Raw genomic sequence first — 20,566 nt, 5'->3', positions numbered from 1 at the left:
GGATGGTCAAAGTATTACACTATAAGTTGTCAAATGAGGAGTGACTGATCCACATGTAATTTAAGGTTTTTGAAATATGTAATTAAAGTAAACAAGATTTTTCAGAGTTATGGGAATGATGGTGTGTGGTGGAAGCATCGTGGTCTGGCACACACACGCAAGCGCTGTTAACGTTGTGTGGACTCACTGGGTGGTTTGGAATCGTTTATTTCCATTCATACTATCGTAACTACAACCTATGGTAACTTTTCTTCGTGTTCATATATAATGAAGATAATGCAGAGTATAAAATGCCATATACAATATTTTAAACATAAAATGTACCGGGAACTTTCCCCCCCCCACACTCATCATTCTCTCACTATGTAACTTGACAAAACCTATGACCCTTCAGGCTTTTACGCCCTTAATGTACGAGTCATAAAGGCAAGTATGAACTTTTCATACTTCCCTGTTGGGCGATGTAAACGCTTCTGCGCTTCACCTTGCACAGGATGTAAAGGTGCCCAATAAACTAGCCCCCTTGGGGGCAAATCTGAATCTATACAATATTTATATATAATGTCATCTATACAGCCATACTATGACTGTTGCCTCGTGATAGTTAGCGGGGGTCCAGAAGGGACACTGTACTAACCTCCAGCACTGACCAATATGGTTTCAGTGTACATCTAAGCTGATACTCACCAGGATGTATGGTGTAGAGCATCAACATGCTTTTAGATCAAGAATAATGTGTTTAAACACTAAACCTCCTGCAGGTTGGCAGGGCAGCCTGGTGTGGCCGATTCATAAAATTTACATCTTAAAATGATCAACAAGGACAAACAACCCAACATGCAAGCTTGTGAATCATTACCTTCAAATTTAGGCTTATCTTTTCAAGCCAAATTCTATTCCTTCATTAAGTCTTAATGTGTTCCCTTGAAAATGTCTGGTTATTCCTGGACAATGAAAAGTTCTAAACCATTGGCAGTGACAAGTATACAAGAAACTTAATAAGAAATTGGGTTAATATAGGTACAGTACATCTACCTTTACTTATTGAGTAGTTTGTAACTTGAAAAGGACAAAAGTAATAAAAATGAGTGTCAGAAAAGTTTATTTATACAAATAATAACCTGAACTATTACAAACATTACATGTCATGTTACATACAACGTTGGGGAGATGTTTTGAGTGGTGACAACTATGGGGTGGTCCAGCCAGGTAGTCTCACCAAGTGTTCACAGACAACCAAGTAAACAGTAGGACTGGCCAGTAATATGTTGGGTGGGCAAGCAGAAAGTCACGATGCAACATTAACCTCTTCAGACATCCTTCAGTCACCTGCAGAAGACACAGTTCATGGTTCAGGTTTTATATACACAAATTGTTTTATCAAGGTTATTTTTTTAACAATCTGCAAGTGGGCAAGAGGATAAAATAAAGTATAAATATTGCCAGCACCTTGATTCTAACTTGACAAACAGTACAGTACACTGTATGGTACTGTACTGTATGTGATCAGGGAAATAGGCTGTGTTTTTAGTAAGAAATAGTATCCTTAACAATACAATTCCTATACAGTACAATAATATCTCCATTAGTCGGAATCCCCCAAACCAGGAACTGTCCGATAGCCAGAATTGAAATTTTCTCTGAAAAACGTTCCCAAAGCCAAAATTTTCTGGAAAATTCCGGCCTTGGGAATGATTTTCCAAGGGGCACATTTTCTGGAAAATTCTGAGAAATTTTTGCAATACCTGAGAAATTCTGGGATGGGGGATTTTTTTTTTTACTGGTTTGAGAGATGAAAATCAGGCACATTTTCCGGAAATTATGAAATCAATTTTCTGGTTCCCGGGAAATTCCGGGGATAGGGGATGTTTTTCTGGGTTCGAGAGATGATGAAGTGAGCAATTTCTGGAACTTCCAAAAACAGTTTTCATTACCCGGTACGAGGGATTTTTTCTGGCTCCGAGTCGTTTAGTTACACGGAAATCTCTCGTTACCGGAAGTGTTCTGCACCAAATGTTCCGGCTAATGGAGATATCACTTTTTAACTGTAAATTTATTTTTCATTTATGCACATCAGTATTACAGAAAGAACTGTATACTAATGATAGGTGTGACAACTGAGCGAATGGTTAAGATATGAATTTGGCCCAATTCTGACTTTATAAAACCTTCAGCAGATACATGAAGCAACATTTTTACTGTACAACTATGGGGTAAGAACTGAAACTTTTATTATGTAATTTTTTCTTTTCACTTTTATTAAAGAAATTGCCCTTTAAAATTTTTGTTTACTTTACATTATCATGTTTATATAAATACTCATGACTGCACAGGAGTACACCCAATAAAAATTAACTGTTATTCAACCATGACTCAGTAGTTGTTCATGTCATACAACATGCTGAGGTCTGTAACTTCATCTGAGCCACAGGTCAAGCTGATTTTGCTAATACCTCACCCGCTCCTCCTTGCGCCTCATGCCTGAGCAGGAGAGAGCGGGGAGACTCGTATCACTTGTTACCCAGTAAACACCTCACTTGAATGTTCTCCTATATAAATGCACTAAGAGAATTCCCTTAGCAGAGAAGGTACAATATACTCTCAACTGAATTCAGTACCTGTGATACTATATTTTTCTACAATAAAGAGAAACCAACAAAGAGTTTACTTCAGCCCAGCCACTTACTAGTTCCAGAACAAATACAGTAGGCTCTCCTCAATAACGACTTCCACAATAATGTTTTCGACAATAACGGTAAGTTACAATAGATACCAATTTTCGATAATAACGTCTAGATTCTCATGAAAAACGGAGATTTTGCGGGAAGCGGCCGTGCTCATCAATGATAGCGTTTGTTTGCCGCCATGTTGATGACGTAGTTGTCCGCTCCGCCTCACTCTCACACACGCTCCATGGAATACAGCGCTGCGCCCACGTGTGAGATTTTCGCCTCTATATCCAGTGGTTACTAGGGTATGTCATCAACAATTGCTCCTGCATTTTTGCCTGTGGGGGTTAGGGGAGGTGGTGGAGGGAGTGATTTGCCGCCTGAATGCCCGGGAACTTTGAAAGTGAATGAGAAAAAAGACCCCAAAGCTAAGACAAAGCCACAAGACGCGTGCCTACTCGGTGGAGGATATAGAACAGATTGTCGAGCTCATTGAAAGTGGTGCACGGAACATTGATATTGTGAGGAAATTAAACTGCCGAGTCTACAGTACAAATTATTAAGAGGAACTTAGAGGAGACCAAAAAGAGTATTGAGCTGGCCAAGACATATTTCAGTAGTGATGGAAATGCGAAGTGAGCTATGAATGATAAAAGTGATAGAAACGGATTGATAGTGATAAGAGCATTTTCTTGTGAAATGTAGAATGAAAGACAGTGTAAGTCTTAGCGGCCCTCAGATACAGAACAATCATCACACCAAGCACCTCAAAAACTCCCCCAAACAATGTGTTATATTACCCGAACTCTTTATTTTGATGATTGAATAACAATTCTTTTTATTTCAGCAAACAAAAAGTGTTAGGAGGGCTTCTAAGGGGAAAAACTGGGTGAAATTCCAGGGGCAGCGGCACCAATAAACCCTTTTTACATGTATTTTAATGTCACAAATAACGTTTTCGCTAATAACGTCGTTTTTCAGCCACCTATTAAACGTTATTGGCGAGAGCCTACTGTGCAAACGTTATATATATATTTATATGTGTATATATATATATATATATATATATATATATATATATATATATATATATATATATATATATATATATATATATATATATATATATATAATATATATATATATATATATGCATATATATTTTTTTTTTTTTTTTATATTATATATATATATTTATATATATATATATATTTATATAAGTATATATATTTATATATATATTATATACATTTATATATATATATGTATATATATATTTATATACGATATATATATATTATTATATATTTTGTATATATATTATATATATATATATATTTATATATTTTTTTATATATATATATTTTTTTACAGTATATATATATTTATATGTATATATATATTTATATATTTTTTATGTTATATATATATATGTATATATATATTGTATATATATATATATATATATATATATATATATATATATATATATATATATATATATTATATATATGCATATATATGCATACATACAATATACATACATACAAACATACATTGGTAGAGATCAAAATTAATTTGGGAGTCATCTTGTACACCTGCCTGGAGGCCCAACCACAAGAAATTTATTTAGCCCCTGTCAAAAAATTGTTTTTAAGACTACAATTTCTTTTGATGGCTATTGCCTTTCCTGAAAATAAAAACACACAGTATTAACAACCATGAATGAAAAGCAATTAGACCCATATTTTGAATAACTCAAGTATCGTCCCAACAACTCAATATAACGTGGGTTTGTCATCAAGAAGAATGCATGGAATGGTACATGCTAGGATATTGACATATAAGAATGTACTTACATTGATGGAATCCTTGTGTTAGTACTAATTTTTATATAAAACATACTATAGTTTGCACTATACAAAATTTTTAGTAATTTTGTCTAGTACATTTGAGCACAATACAGTGTTTGGTTTACGCCGTCAATTAAAAACCCATGGAGGTCCAATGATAACGCTAAAAATAAAAATAACAGAACATATGATTAATTTAAATTGAGACTGGCCGCCAGAGTACCAGCAGAATAAGTATGTTAGTAAAATTTGACTTAGCGAAAAACCATTAGCAGATATGAAGCAACATTTTTACTGTACAAACTGCGAGGTAAGAACTGAACCTTTATAATTTTTTTTTCACCTTTATTAAAGAAATTGTTTCTCAATTTTTTTTACTTTACTTTATCATGTTTATATAAAATACTCATAACTGCACAGGTACATAGTCATATAGGATTGCCAGGTTTCTGTCAAGGACTGCCCTGGCAATTTCCACATCAACCCGATGAGAACCTTGGGGACTCATGAACGCCACTCACGGATCTTGACACTCGTCCGGGTCTCCGGCTCACCACAGCACCTGGAGCAACTGGGGCTGTTTCATCAAGACAGCACCTGCAAACCTTGCAGACAGTGTTCCACAACAACTGAAAGAAAAGCAAAGAGAAACAACCAAATACTAAGAGGGGGTGGATGAGTGTTTTCATTTTTGTATTGTCTACTCATGATCGGTTTTTTTCCACGTAGACTGTAGGTACTTCAAACAAAGAATACCTTTCCTAATCAAGTAAAACAAATTTTCTACAATTAGCCTTGAATCCTAGAGACGAAGCCTCATCCATACCTGAAACAAAAGAAAAGAAAGAATTAATATTCATTATGTAAAGTGTGAATCTTCCTAGGAACATCATATTTGGTAACATCTCATCAACCAGGTCTTTGCTACAGTTGTTACCTTCTGATCCTGTGGTGAATGCCCAGAACACACATCTGTCACCACCAGCACATTTTCTGCCAAGCATGCAAGTCCATGATGCCAAAAGGGTCATTTTTCCTTGTAGGAGAAGGCCGATTAAAGAGTTTTATGAAAAAAGTCACTTGCCCTTTATAGGTTGTAAAGATTACCCATAGTTTGGGTAGGGATGGACTGTCTGTTATGTAATAGTAGTCTCCTAAACAAAGAGAATAAATTTTTCCACTCACCCAAGTAAATGAATTATTTATAATGAACTTGAATCCTTGGGAGTGAAGCATTTAGTCCACCTGAAACAAAAGAAAAAAAGAATTATTCATTATGTAAAGTAGACCCTTGCGGTTTGCAATCACTAGCAGATGGTCCCTCTGGTAGCTAGAAGGGGCTTGCAAGCTCTTTTCCAGCAGCAAGAGTCACCCCACACAGCAAATCGCTATGGTATGGTAGCTAGCTTATGCCTTTTCCTCATAAAGAGTCACCCCACACAGCACTGTGTTGTACTATCAAAGCTTTAATGTTTTGTGTGAAATGGACCCTAAAGACTCATGCTATATTGCTAGTGAAGTGAAATGTAAAAAGGCAGAAGTCATGATGAACCTGTTATATATATATTTTACACACATTATATATATATATATATATATATATATATATATATATATATATATATATATATATATATATATATATATATATATATATATATATATATTTGTGATATATGTGTCTACAGAAAAGGACCAACACAAATACTGTGTGCTAAGAATGAGCTGCAGTACCTGATGTATTGTGTATTATTGAATGCTCCTTATTCAGGGGATATTTATTATTTGGGTATTATTGATTATTTTGGGTGATATTTGGAAAGGAATGAGCTAGGTAATGAGGTCAATGATTTTGTATGGAGAGACAAGACCTTAATTATTTGGAGGTCAGGTATTTTTGTGGTGCAGTGACCTTAATAATTGCTTGTGGAAGGTCAACTATTTTTGCATTGTGACAATGCAATATTTTTAATAACTAAAATAGTGTCATAAAGATACTGGTTGGTGTTTCACCCTTCCTTCCACTCTCAACTTGATTAATGAATAACATGAACTCACAGTGCCCGGATTGCTCTGCCAGCTACCTAAAGAACACTTAACATACTGTCCTGTGGTCTGGTGGCAACAACCTTAAGCTAAGAATTAAGTTAAGAAAAACCTAGAATTAAGTGACCGCACTAAATGGCAGTACAGCTAGACCCCGACTTACGACCGCCGCAGTTGTGACCATTTTTTTTTCCAAATGACGCGCGCATTTTCTATACCGAAACGTTTCCAGTTAATGTAGTCTCCATGTATAATTAGAAAATTATGGGGGCCCCATGTGCATTCAACTGACTACATTAAAGGTAAGTGCTCAGTCACACTGTATCCATTCCTCATTATTTATTACTTTCACTGTACTGTATCCATTCCTCATTATTTATTACTTTTACTGTACTGTATATTTCATTGTAATTTTTTTATGTTTTTTATTTATCTACGTCGGACTTACGACCTGGATTTGGGTCCCTAACCCCGTCGTAAGTCAGGGTCTAGCTGTACATCTAGACCTTGAATAATCCGGAAATTTCTGAACAAATTTCTATTCCGGGTATCGGAGAATTCCAGCTACTGGAGATATTATAGCATTTATGACCAAAATTTGCAACCAAAGCTAAATAGACTTAATAAGGATGATTAAGTGGACTAACCTTAACTAATTCTTTGAGGGCAAGTCATATGACAAGTGAGCCACTGACCTGTTGCTTAAGATATATCCACTTGGTCCAGGACAGTATCCCTGGGCACCCACCAGGGCCCCCACAACCTCTGTGAAACACTTTGGTTTACAACAAACATTCAAATTAAGAATAATTTTATCGTTTAATCCACAACATGACCCAGTAAAATCCACCTCATTTACCCCTATTGCTTTATATTATAGTTTTATGTACAGTACCTGTAAATGGAAAGTTTTTACTCGACACCAGCATTAGTTCCAGTTAAATAACAGAAGCTTAAGTGACGTCACTAGTGTTTACACTACACCAACCAGTAACATTTGATGCCATTACTTGAAGTGAATTGAACTTATTTTAAAAAACCAAAGATGTGTAAACAGCACTGGTCAATGGGATGGTTGGTAAAGGACTACGGGGTCAGTACGCTCCCAATGGTAAGTGTCACATTTGGGGTACCGGTCTTATACAGGGAAGGAGATCAAAACTCACCTTTTAAATGGAATTTTGGGCGTCGTCTTGTACACCCCGTCGTCTTGTAGGCCGAGATGTCACTTACTATTTCCTCCAGAAAAAAGAAACATACAGTATTAAACACCATGAATGAAAGCAAATAGTTTACTGTTCCAAGTCAAACTCTTCTTATTGAACTTTTAATAACAGTTTGTGTACACAGCATTGCTCTTTTAGTTAATACAGTATGTAACAGCACCTTTGCTTTATATAAATATTCACCCAAATTAATAGCTCCAAGTTCTTCAACGACCACACATTTCTCTGGGGTTGGTGACCCTCCTTGCTTTTTCTTTTGCCTAATGGCGTAATTTGAAATCTTCAAATTTTTCATTAAGGCAATGATAGGTTGTAGTATCTGATGATGTGTTTGTCTGGCTGCAGACATTTGCCAATAATTGCCGTGAGTGTAAACATACAACCACAAGAAATTCTTATTTGTTCCTGCTCAAAAAAATTGTTTTAAGACTACAATTTCTTTGATGGTTGCCTTTCCTGAAAATAAAAAACACACAGTATTAACAACCATGAATGAAAGCAAATTGTAGACCTATGGCTTTGAATAACTCGTTTAATGTCCCAACGACTCAATATAACGTGGGTTTTTTCGTCACCGTTTTCCCGCAAGAATGCATGGAAATGGTACATGTTAGGGATATTGACATAGCAGAATGTACTTACATTGATGGAATCCTTGTAAGTTAGTGATTAATTTTTTATATAAACATACTATAGTTTGCACTAGACAAATTTTTTAGTAATTATTCAGTACATTTGAGTACAATACAGTATAGTCTGGGTTTACGCGGTCAATTAAACCCATGGAGGTCCACGTATAACGCGAAAATAAAATAACAGAACATATGGGATTAATTGAAATAGAGACTGGGCTGCCAGAGTACCCTTAGCAGAATAAGTATGTTGTAGTAAAAATTCTGACTTCATAAAACCATTAGCAGATACATGAAGCAACATTTTTACTGTACAACTATGAGGTAAGAACTCTGAACCTTTTATGTAATTTTTTCTTTTCACCTTTATTAAAGAAATTGCCCTTTAATTTTTTTTACTTTACTTTATCATGTTTATATAAATACTCATAACTGCACAGGTGTACATAGTCATATAGGATTGCCAGGTTTCATATTTTAAGGACTGGCCTGGCAATTCCCCCGACATCAACCCGATTGAGAACCTTTGGGGACTCATGAAACGTCACCTACGTGACCTCGACACCTCGTCCGTCCCGAAGCTCACCACAGCAATTGAGCAACTGTGGGCCAGTTTCACCCCACAGCACCTGCAAAACCTTGCAGACAGTGTTCCACAACAACTGAAAGAGGTGCTGAAGAGGAAGGGAAACAACCAAATACTAAGAGGGGTGGATGAGTGTTTTCATTTTTGTATTGCCTTACCATGATTTTATTTTTTTTCCACGTAGACTGTAGGTACTTCAAACAAAGAATAATCTTTTCTCCTAATCAAGTAAAACAAATTTTCTATAATTAGCCTTGAATCCTAGAGACGAAGCCTTTTAGTCCACCTGAAACAAAAGAAAAGAAAGAATTAATATTCATTATGTAAAGTGTGAATCTTCCTAGGAACATCATATTTGGTAAATATCTCATCAACCAGGGTCTTTGCTACAGTTGTTACCTTCTGATCCCGTGTGGTGAATGCCCAGAACACACATCTGTCACCACCAGCACATTTTCTCTGCCGTTACGTGAAGTCCATGATGCCAAAGGGTCACTTTTCCTTGTAGGAGAAGGCCGATTAAAGGAGTTTTATGAAAAAAGTCACGGCCCTTTATAGGTTGTAAAGATTACCCATAGTTTGGGTAGGGGATGGACTGTCTGTTATGTAATAGGTAGTCTCCTAAACAAAGAGAATAATCTTTTCCACTACCCAAGTAAATGAATTATTTATAATGAACTTTGAATCCTTGGGAGGAAGCATTTTAGTCCACCTGAAACAAAAGAAAAAAAGAATTAATATTCATTATGTAAAGTAGACCCTTGCGGTTTGCAATTCACGGTAAGCAGATGGTCCCTCTGGTAGCTAGCTTGCAAGCCTTTTCCAGCAGCAAGAGTCACCCCACACAGCAAATCGCGTTGTATGGTAGCTAGCTTACAAGCCTTTTCCCGCAGCAAGAGTCACCCCACACAGCACCTCGTGTTGTACTATCAAAGCTTTAATGTTTCTGTGTGAAATGGACCCTAAAAGACTGCGCTAGTATTGCTAGTGAAGTGAAATGTAAAAGGCAGAAGTCAGTGATGAACCTGCCATATATATATTTACACACACACATTATATATATATATATATATATATATATATATATATATATATATATATATATATATATGTGATATATGTGTCTACAGAAAAGGACCAACACAAATACTGTGTGTACCCAGGTGCTAAGAATGAGCTGCAGTACCTGATGTATTGTGTATTATTGAATGCTCCTTATTCAGGGGATATTTATTATTTGGGTATTATTGATTATTTTGGGTGATATTTGGAAAGGAATGAGCTAGGTAATGAGGTCAATGATTTTGTATGGAGAGACAAGACCTTAATTATTTGGAGGTCAGGTATTTTTGTGGTGCAGTGACCTTAATAATTGCTTGTGGAAGGTCAACTATTTTTGCATTGTGACAATGCAATATTTTTAATAACTAAAATAGTGTCATAAAGATACTGGTTGGTGTTTCACCCTTCCTTCCACTCTCAACTTGATTAATGAATAACATGAACTCACAGTGCCCGGATTGCTCTGCCAGCTACCTAAAGAACACTTAACATACTGTCCTGTGGTCTGGTGGCAACAACCTTAAGCTAAGAATTAAGTTAAGAAAAACCTAGAATTAAGTGACCGCACTAAATGGCAGTACAGCTAGACCCCGACTTACGACCGCCGCAGTTGTGACCATTTTTTTTTCCAAATGACGCGCGCATTTTCTATACCGAAACGTTTCCAGTTAATGTAGTCTCCATGTATAATTAGAAAATTATGGGGGCCCCATGTGCATTCAACTGACTACATTAAAGGTAAGTGCTCAGTCACACTGTATCCATTCCTCATTATTTATTACTTTCACTGTACTGTATCCATTCCTCATTATTTATTACTTTTACTGTACTGTATATTTCATTGTAATTTTTTTATGTTTTTTATTTATCTACGTCGGACTTACGACCTGGATTTGGGTCCCTAACCCCGTCGTAAGTCAGGGTCTAGCTGTACATCTAGACCTTGAATAATCCGGAAATTTCTGAACAAATTTCTATTCCGGGTATCGGAGAATTCCAGCTACTGGAGATATTATAGCATTTATGACCAAAATTTGCAACCAAAGCTAAATAGACTTAATAAGGATGATTAAGTGGACTAACCTTAACTAATTCTTTGAGGGCAAGTCATATGACAAGTGAGCCACTGACCTGTTGCTTAAGATATATCCACTTGGTCCAGGACAGTATCCCTGGGCACCCACCAGGGCCCCCACAACCTCTGTGAAACACTTTGGTTTACAACAAACATTCAAATTAAGAATAATTTTATCGTTTAATCCACAACATGACCCAGTAAAATCCACCTCATTTACCCCTATTGCTTTATATTATAGTTTTATGTACAGTACCTGTAAATGGAAAGTTTTTACTCGACACCAGCATTAGTTCCAGTTAAATAACAGAAGCTTAAGTGACGTCACTAGTGTTTACACTACACCAACCAGTAACATTTGATGCCATTACTTGAAGTGAATTGACCTTATTTTAAAAAACCAAAGATGTGTAAACAGCACTGGTCAATGGGATGGTTGGTAAAGGACTACGGGGTCAGTACGCTCCCAATGGTAAGTGTCACATTTGGGGTACCGGTCTTATACAGGGAAGGAGATCAAAACTCACCTTTTAAATGGAATTTTGGGCGTCGTCTTGTACACCCCGTCGTCTTGTAGGCCGAGATGTCACTTACTATTTCCTCCAGAAAAAAGAAACATACAGTATTAAACACCATGAATGAAAGCAAATAGTTTACTGTTCCAAGTCAAACTCTTCTTTTGAACTTTTAATAACAGTTTGTGTACACAGCATTGCTCTTTTAGTTAATACAGTATGTAACAGCACCTTTGCTTTATATAAATATTCACCCAAATTAATAGCTCCAAGTTCTTCAAAGACCACACATTTCTCTGGGGTTGGTGACCCTCCTTGCTTTTTCTTTTGCCTAATGGCGTAATTTGAAATCTTCAAATTTTTCATTAAGGCAATGATAGGTTGTAGTATCTGATGATGTGTTTGTCTGGCTGCAGACATTTGCCAATAATTGCCGTGAGTGTAAACATACAACCACAAGAAATTCTTATTTGTTCCTGCTCAAAAAAATTGTTTTAAGACTACAATTTCTTTGATGGTTGCCTTTCCTGAAAATAAAAAACACACAGTATTAACAACCATGAATGAAAGCAAATTGTAGACCTATGGCTTTGAATAACTCGTTTAATGTCCCAACGACTCAATATAACGTGGGTTTTTTCGTCACCGTTTTCCCGCAAGAATGCATGGAAATGGTACATGTTAGGGATATTGACATAGCAGAATGTACTTACATTGATGGAATCCTTGTAAGTTAGTGATTAATTTTTTATATAAACATACTATAGTTTGCACTAGACATAAATTTTTTTAGTAATTATTCAGTACATTTGAGTACAGTACAGGTTTGCCCTCAGGACAATACAGTATAGTCTGGGTTTACGGGATCAATTAAACCCATGGAGGTCCGCGAATAACGCGAAAATAAAATAACAGAACATATGGGATTAATTGAAATAAGAGACTGGGCCGACCGCCAGAGTACCCTTTGCACAATACCTATGTTGTAGTAAAAATTCTGACTTCATAAAACCTTTAGCAGATACACGAAGCAACATTTTTACTGTACAACTATGAGGTAAGAACTCTGAACCTTTTATTATGTAATTTTTTCTTTTCACTTTTATTAAAGAAATTGCCCTTTAATTTTTTTTTACTTTACCATCTGTTTATATAAATACTCATGACTCATCAATTCTTGGGAGTGGAAAATCATCCTTATGCATAGCTTTGTTCAGTTTCCTATAGTCGACACACAAACGCAGTGACATCTCGTTTCTTCACCAGAATAATCGGGGCTGCGTATGGACTAGTGCTTTTCTGTATGACCCCCTGCTCCAACAGCTGGTTGATATGGTCCCTAACCATTTGGATTTAAGTGGGGAGAACCCGTCTGAAAGGCTGCCCAATGGGAGTTTCATCTACGAGAAGGATGTTATGCTTGACTATTCCAGTGCATCCTAACTTCCCTTGCTGTCCAGAAATACATCGCGGTACTTCCGCAACACACTCCAAAGTCTCTCTTGTGTGCCCTATTTGCCTTAGATCTTCTGGCATCTGCCCATCAGCTGGGCATTCTGTCCCCCATTCAACTCTGTTTGAGCTCACCTCTGCTGTTTCTTGTTGAGGACACAGATCAGCCACACGAGCCACTCCAACATGCCTGTTTTGCTTTAGCCACATGCAAGAATTACCCACATTGGCCACGGTGGCAAACCCCTTATCATACCTAATGGTAGTGTATGAAGGGATAAGGAGGAGGTTGGGAGGGAGCCACCCTTCCCCCGCCTGCATTGGCTCAATCAAGACTCCAAGTTTGGGACATCTCCGTAAGCTTCGGATGTAAATACTGACTGCCTGGCGACAGTTTGCGGGGATCCTTGTTGGTTTCCACCTAGTAGAGGAGGCAAACCCCACTTGGTCTTTCTGCTGCCATCGGTAGATGCTCTCAATCTCTTGGAAGCACTTACAAAAAATTCTGTTTCCCTTTATAATACTATAGTCAACATATTGGGGACCAAAATCCTTCACTAGAACTTCTAGACATTGTCTAAGTACACTCATCCCTATCAACCCTGGGGCCTGACTAGCAGAGCAGCTAGGGACTCTGAAGAAGTGTGTCGTAGAAATGACAATTAACGAACCTCCTGTTAGGGGAGAGGAGGAACAATGGGAACATTTCCAGCGCAGGAACAATGTATTATTTTTTGGAGTCCCTGAGAGCCAGGCGGAGAGAACCGAGACAAGGAAAACACACGATAAGATGCAGTGAAAGAATATTTGTACAGAGGTTCTGAAGATGCCATCAACCCCTCAGGATGTGAGGAGGCTGGGACAAAAGCAGGGGGATAAGCCTCGCCCCCTCATGATAACACTAGTGAGTGAGGAGGAGAAATGGGAGGTTATTCGGCAGGCAAAAAAATTCGCAAGGAGCAAGGCATCTCGGAGTGTATTCATTCACCCAGATCGCACGGTAATGCAGAGGGAACAGCACAAGAAGCTCCAGCAGGGCTTGAAGCAGAGAAGGGAGGAGTCGAGGAGGAACGGGGTTATATTCAGGGAGAGGGTAGTGGAAGCAAGTGTGCCGACACAGGGCCAGGGGGCACCAGCTCCGCCTACCAGGAGGGAGGCGAGCGCCGAGTAAACAATGATATTTCTAACCATACCCTGCAAAATACAGTGTACTTAGCAAATGCTGCAGCTTCTGAGAATGTGGGTGGAGCGGGTTTATTACTAAGAGCAGAGACGTTACCGAGAACAAATTCTGGCTTGAATGTCATGTACACTAATACTGACACGTTCCTTGATAAGAGAAAGGAGTTTGAAACACTACTGAAGGTACACCAACCAGATATTGTAGGAGTTGTAGAACTGTTGTACAAGAACAAGAGAATCGACCCATTTACGAACCTTTCTCAAGAAACCTGCAAGAGGAGTGTGGTTATCTATGCTAGGCAAGACCCCAGAGTCAGCCAGGCGAGGGTACAGGGAGAGGATGTTTTTGAAGCGTCAAAGTGGTGTAAAATTAAATTAAATTAAAGGGAGGGGACTTACTTATCATTGGGTGTATCTATAGATCCCCAAACTGTGGCCCACTAAATCAAAGGAATTTAAGAGCCTTAATAGACAATGTGACGATGCTCAACCCTAGCCACCTCCTTATCATGGGGGACTTTAACTATGGCGACATTGAGTGGAGAAACGAGTTCACTCCAAATGACTTGAATAACCCTGCTACTCTTTTTGTAGAAACTCCGAGAGATAATTTTCTGTTCCAACATGTTACATACCCGATACATTACAGAGGGGAGTGAACACCCAAGCCATTAGACATCATAACAAACGAGGAGGGTACGGTGGCCAAAATGGAACAGCTTGCCCCAGTTGGCACCAGTCATCATATAGTGTTGTCATTCAGATTTAAATGTAACCTAGTTCAAGATAAGGCCAAGCCTAACCTATCCAAACCCAGTGCCTCTAGAAATACGAGGGGTTCCCTACATATGAACCATGAGGCGGTCGACAAAGTTAAGAAAACCCAGAAATTCAAGACGTGGGTTGGGTCAAATGATGAGCAGGACAGGAGGATGTATGCAAGAGGCAGACACCATGCAAAGGTAGAATGTACAAGGGCTGAAAAGGAGTTCCAGAAGCTGGTTGCAAGCAAGGCCGAGTCAAACCCAAAGGCATTTTACCGCAATGCAAAGTCAAAATTGAAAACGCGAGTAGGAGTATCAGATCTGAAGCTTGAAGATGGTAGTTACGCAGATTCTGACCAGGAATAAAGTCGAGGCTAAGAGAGTTGTGCAACAAGCTTGCCAAGCCCCTGAAGACCATGTTTTGTAAATGTCTTGATGAACAAAAGGTCCCCAGTGAATGGAAAGTGGCTTATGCGAGTCCTATCTTCAAGAAGGGCTATCGTCACTCCACGAACAACTATATACTGGTGAGCCTGACCAGCATAATATGTAAAGTACTTGCGAGTATTATCAGAGATGCCGCGATGGAACATATACTACGAAACAACTTTGTAAAGGATTGCCAACACAGGTTTATGCCGGGGCACTTCTGCTTAACACAATTGCTCAAGGTATTGGATATTTGGACACATTCTGGAACGGGGTGGTAATATTGACAATATTTTCCTAGATTTTCCCAAGGCTTTCAACAGTGTACCCCACGAAAGGCTGAAAATCAAACTGGAAGGGTACGAAATTCGGGGAAATGTCCTAGCGTGGATAGAAGACTTTCTACATGACAACAAGCAGTATCAGGTGATTAATGGCACGAAATCATCATCCGTACCACAGGGCAGTGTATTGGGCCTGCTGTTGTTTGTTTGTTTCATAAATGACATGCCTGACGTTGTACACTCCTCCATACAAATGTTTGCCGAGGACGCCAAGTTATTTCGGGAAATCAAGAACCAAACAGACTGTGAAGAGCTGCAGAAGGACCTCTGTGGGCTCCAAGAATGGTCAAAGAAATGGCTGCTGAGATTCAATGTCACGAAGAGTAAGATGATGCACCTGGGACGTACCAACGAAAGGAGGCGTATCATGTCCCAACGGGATGAAGAAACTGCATTACTTGAGATTGAATGCGAGAAGGACCTAGGTGTGTATGTTGACAATGAGCTGAAATTCTCGGGCCATTGCGAGAAAAATGTAAATCAGGCAAATAAGTTATTGGGTCTTATAAGAAGGTCGTTCAGATATCTAGACGGTCCGTCCCTCGTAATGATCTTCAGGAGTGAAGTGCTTCCCCATCTGGAGTACTGTCACCCCATCTGGTCCCGAGATATGCTAGGAACTGTCAGTTGGTTGAAAATGTTCAAAAGAGGGCCACCTACAGTAAGCTACCTAACCAACCTAACCTACAGTAACCAACCTAACCTACAGTAACCAACCTAACTTACCAGGAACAAAAAAACTTAAAACATAAGTGAGACAATGGATTCTAGTTTCCATATATTTATTTAATAGATTGTAATTAATGTTACCCCAAAGTTTCCTCCAATTCTATCAAATCCTTCTGGTGTTAGTAAAAGAAACCTTACCACAACCGGTCACATCTACTCCCTGCTGTGTGTATATCAAATTACTGTTACTTACCAAACCTGATAAAACTATAGTCAGGAATAATCTAACCATAGCTCATAAGACAGTATGGTTAATATTGAAAACATACCCATCATAGCCTAATTTGTTTTCATAGATCTTGTCTCACTATAGAGCCAAGTTCAGATAGGATATTCACTTCATGGGAAAATGCTTCATTTAGGCACGATTTTATCCTCTACTCAGTGTTTGTTGAGCTGCTTGGTTTGAACAGCTTCTCTCACATTCACAAAAAAAAAAAAAAAAAAAAAAAAAAAAAATTTACACATCAGAATAAGTTCTTTGTTTAATATGCTAGAAGTTAGGTAATGTTAGATAGGTTTCTTTCGTTAGGTTGGTGCGGTCTTCTAACAATGCTTGGGCCTCTTGTGTTTATCAACTATGGTTAGGTTAGGTTTAATTTACAAAACCATGTTTTAACACATTTGCCCTCACTACATCAGTGTCCACAGGAAAATAGTGAAATTGCGGCATTTTAAAATTAACTTCCAAAAAGAAAAATCGACAATAGGTATTTCGTCAATAATTACCATAATTTAAATATACCTTACATAACAGTATAAGTCAAGGGATAATATATGACTCGTGACCATCAGTGGTTTGGTAATTATTGCAGGTGTTTTATTATTATTCAGTAATTCAATCCAGTCTAGTAAACACGTCTTGAATTTTAAGTATTAACACTACAGTAACACAAATTTACTAAAACAAGTCTGAAATTACAACAAAATATGTCCTTATAAACATGAGGAAACTATGGTATTAAATCTCCCCCAAGCAACACAACACCGCCATTTTTAAACTATACTCAACGTAGTAATTCTCTTCCGCCATTTATAGTCACTCATCTCGTCACATTTAAATTCATTCATAAAACAGAGGTAAACGAAACTATTTATTCCTCACAAACCCATTAATATAATTATCTTTTTAAACATTTTACTAGAGCAGTTTTTCTTACTGAATATATTGGTGATGATGACAGTTTAGGGAAAGGCTTAATTGATGACCTATGACCTTTCTTACCAATGTGGACAGGGCTTGAAGGCAGAGGGAACATGTGGTAATTAAAGGGTACAAGTAGAGGAGACAGTTTGCACCAGAAGTAACTTATGGAATTGAACAAATTTCTGGAATAAATGAAGGATAGTGAATATGATCAACATTTCTGCAGGTACTATTTGCAAGATACTGAACACGAAAATTGAAATGAGGATGCATATAGTACCATGACCTAATCAAGGAAACCTACCTAACCATACCCAACTTCATAACAGGAGGCTTTGCATATTAAGCAAAAAGAACTTTGATATCTGGTACCAATGGAAGCAACTATACTGAAGTGGCGTGGTGTAATTTTACCTGTTTTGTGGACGTGAGAATAAGCTGGGATCAAGTCGCTCAGTTGTTGTCACACCGAAACAGAACAGACGAAAGAAATTGTGGAATAATTCTACCTAATCTAACAACTCCTGGTGTTAGCCGTCTGCACTATTACCTATAATTTTATAAAAGAAATTAAGTCTTGTATAACTAGTTGTCTATATTCAATACCTAGTTAGAAAAATAACATCATTCGTTCTATTTAGTCATTCAATCCAGTCAAATAAAAACCTCCTTAAATTTCATGTATTAACTCTAAAAGTAACAAGTTGGTAAATTTGCATTGTCACACTGTTCTGTTAGAAAGTAAAAAATAAATTTTTCGAGTGTATTTGTGTGTTTAGACCGAATATGACCTTCACTTTTGGTGAAAATGAGCCGGGTTTTTTTGCGATTGTTTTCAGTTTGACGTTTTCCGAAAAAAAAGTGGCCAAGTGACTAAAATATACACTAACCTAACCTAACCGACTCTCACCATATGATGGAATCACCTATTTCTTACCTTATTGGGCTGGTTCTTGTTCGTCATTGGATTCTGAGATTCTTACACAATGCCACACATGTTGGTCTTTGCGATATTTACATTGTCTTGCTCTTAGTACACTTGTAATGGATTCCTCACCTACAAGCGCCGTTTGCCGTTGAGTAGCCGACCCTTCTCGAATTCCTCAGCCTACGCCTCCAGCGCAGCCTGATGGAGTGGGGGTCAACTATCAACCCACGCCTATCCCGCCTTATTTTCTACCTACGGCCAACAGCAAGCAACACCTCTTCCTCCTCCGCTCCAGCCCGGTCCGACTAATCACGCAATTAAGTTTCCCAGTTTTTTTTTTTGCCTTTGTTACACCAAATACTAGTCGAGAAGTGATTAGCAGTCCGACTTATTCATGTAGGACCATTATTTGACTTCATTGCGGCTACATTTGGGTAATTAGTGGGACCCCCTGGCGGCTCCCACTCCCGCCGGCGACATTGGCGTCCCTCAAGCTGAGTGCCCTCACCAACCAGCTCTCTACTCCACGCTTGTAACCATGCTGCCTACCCAGCTGCAAAGCTACATTGTACATCCAATACAATATGTATACAGAGAGCACATTGTGAGTTTCCTCTCTCCACTCATCTCGAGTGTGAACCATTATCTCATAACCCCACACACTTACCTGAGGTTGGAAGAACACCTTGCGATCGACAACATGCTTTAGTTTCTACGTTATTTTTTCCAAAAACTCACAATCTGCTCCATATACTTTAAGTGACATCCATCACAGACTTCCATGGTCGGAACTGAACTTGAATTTCAAAATACGAGACCCAAAATAAAACTAGATTTTGATTGGGCCAAATATACTCTGAATTAGCACGAGTTTTTGATTGGCCTCCTGACGTGTGCGGCAGGCATGAGCATTATGATTTATGGAGGAGACGCGCAGTGAGTGAGGCAGTAATGGCGGATTAACGGAAGAATATAGAGAAGAGTTTGGATAAGCCAGCCGTTGTTATACATTTGTCCCGGTAATATAATAGATGAAAATTATCTTATAATTACGTCTTATTCGAATATGATAATAGATTAGTGGCAGGAATGAACGGTGTGTAAAGGCAATACCGAATTTTTTTCGTTGGACGTTTTCCAAAAAAAAAAAAATCATGGCAAACTACACCAAAAAACCACTAGAAAACCAAACCTAAGTAACTCACCATATGATGGAATCACCTATTTCTTAACTTACATGAGAACAAAGGAGTCTGCAATAAGCCGGTTGGCCTGTGCATGGCAGCTCCTTGTTCGTCGTTGGAGTCTAAGATTCTTACACAACGCCACATATGTCGGTCTTTACATTGTCTTGCTCTTAGTACACTTACCTGAGGTTGGAGGAACACCATAACAGCTATAGTTTCTTCGTCTTTTTCCAGAAACACTCGCCATCGGCTCCACGTACTTCAAGCGACGCCACCCGCAGACAGCCATGGCGGGAACTACCGGTACTGATCTGCAGGCTTGCCAACTCGGATTTTCAAATGTCGCTAGGCTGGTACCTAAAAGTAGCTAAATGTCGCTAAATCTTCCATGGAAAGTCGCTAGCTATTATTCCCCCCCTTCAGTATAAATAAAATGCATTATGTAAAAATAAAAATATTATTTTTTTTAACGTTTAATGTGCACACTTACCTATTATTCAATAGTAATTGCATCCCAGTCCTCTTGGTAGTGTGAACAACTGTAGAGCTGGAAGCATGTGAAGTGCTTGGTTCAGGTTCTCGTGCAGATATCTTGTAACTGTATGCCTCCACAGTCCCTATCTTTCTTAAAATATCACTAGGAAGTTCATAACTTGCACAACAGGTGTTCTGTATTTTTAACCCATACTTTATTGTAAGAATTGCCTTTAATGTCGATAGTTTCATTTTGTTGCGCAATT

General features: G+C 38.1%; 1 protein-coding gene across 2 annotated transcripts; it reads right to left on the bottom strand.

Moving 5' to 3' along the window:
• Positions 1 to 1,085: 1,085 nt before the first annotated feature.
• On the bottom strand, positions 1,086 to 20,222 carry LOC121863064. 2 transcript variants are annotated; one of them, XR_006088315.1, is made up of 8 exons: positions 11,919 to 12,460; positions 11,677 to 11,742; positions 11,206 to 11,275; positions 9,412 to 9,724; positions 9,171 to 9,298; positions 7,978 to 8,250; positions 7,735 to 7,800; positions 6,983 to 7,333 (listed from the first exon to the last, which is right to left on the bottom strand). XR_006088315.1 is itself a non-coding variant. In XM_042361550.1 (7 exons), the coding sequence occupies exons 2-6, from the start codon at positions 12,082 to 12,084 to the stop codon at positions 9,274 to 9,276; spliced, it is 429 nt and encodes a 142-aa protein (XP_042217484.1). In that variant the 5' UTR covers positions 12,085 to 12,191; positions 20,010 to 20,222; the 3' UTR covers positions 1,086 to 1,329; positions 9,171 to 9,273. The 2 variants fall into 2 exon arrangements, 1 of the variants encoding a protein (XP_042217484.1); XM_042361550.1 differs by lacking the exons at positions 6,983 to 7,333; positions 7,735 to 7,800; positions 7,978 to 8,250 and adding exons at positions 1,086 to 1,329; positions 20,010 to 20,222 and having other exon boundaries at positions 9,412 to 9,513; positions 11,919 to 12,191.
• Positions 20,223 to 20,566: the final 344 nt, after the last annotated feature.

The sequence above is a fragment of the Homarus americanus genome, unplaced genomic scaffold (assembly GCF_018991925.1).
Source record: "Homarus americanus isolate GMGI-L3 unplaced genomic scaffold, GMGI_Hamer_2.0 scaffold54679, whole genome shotgun sequence".
Lineage (NCBI taxonomy): Eukaryota > Metazoa > Arthropoda > Malacostraca > Decapoda > Nephropidae > Homarus > Homarus americanus.
Note: the sequence above shows the minus strand (reverse complement) of the source record. Positions and strands in the feature narration are given on the sequence as shown.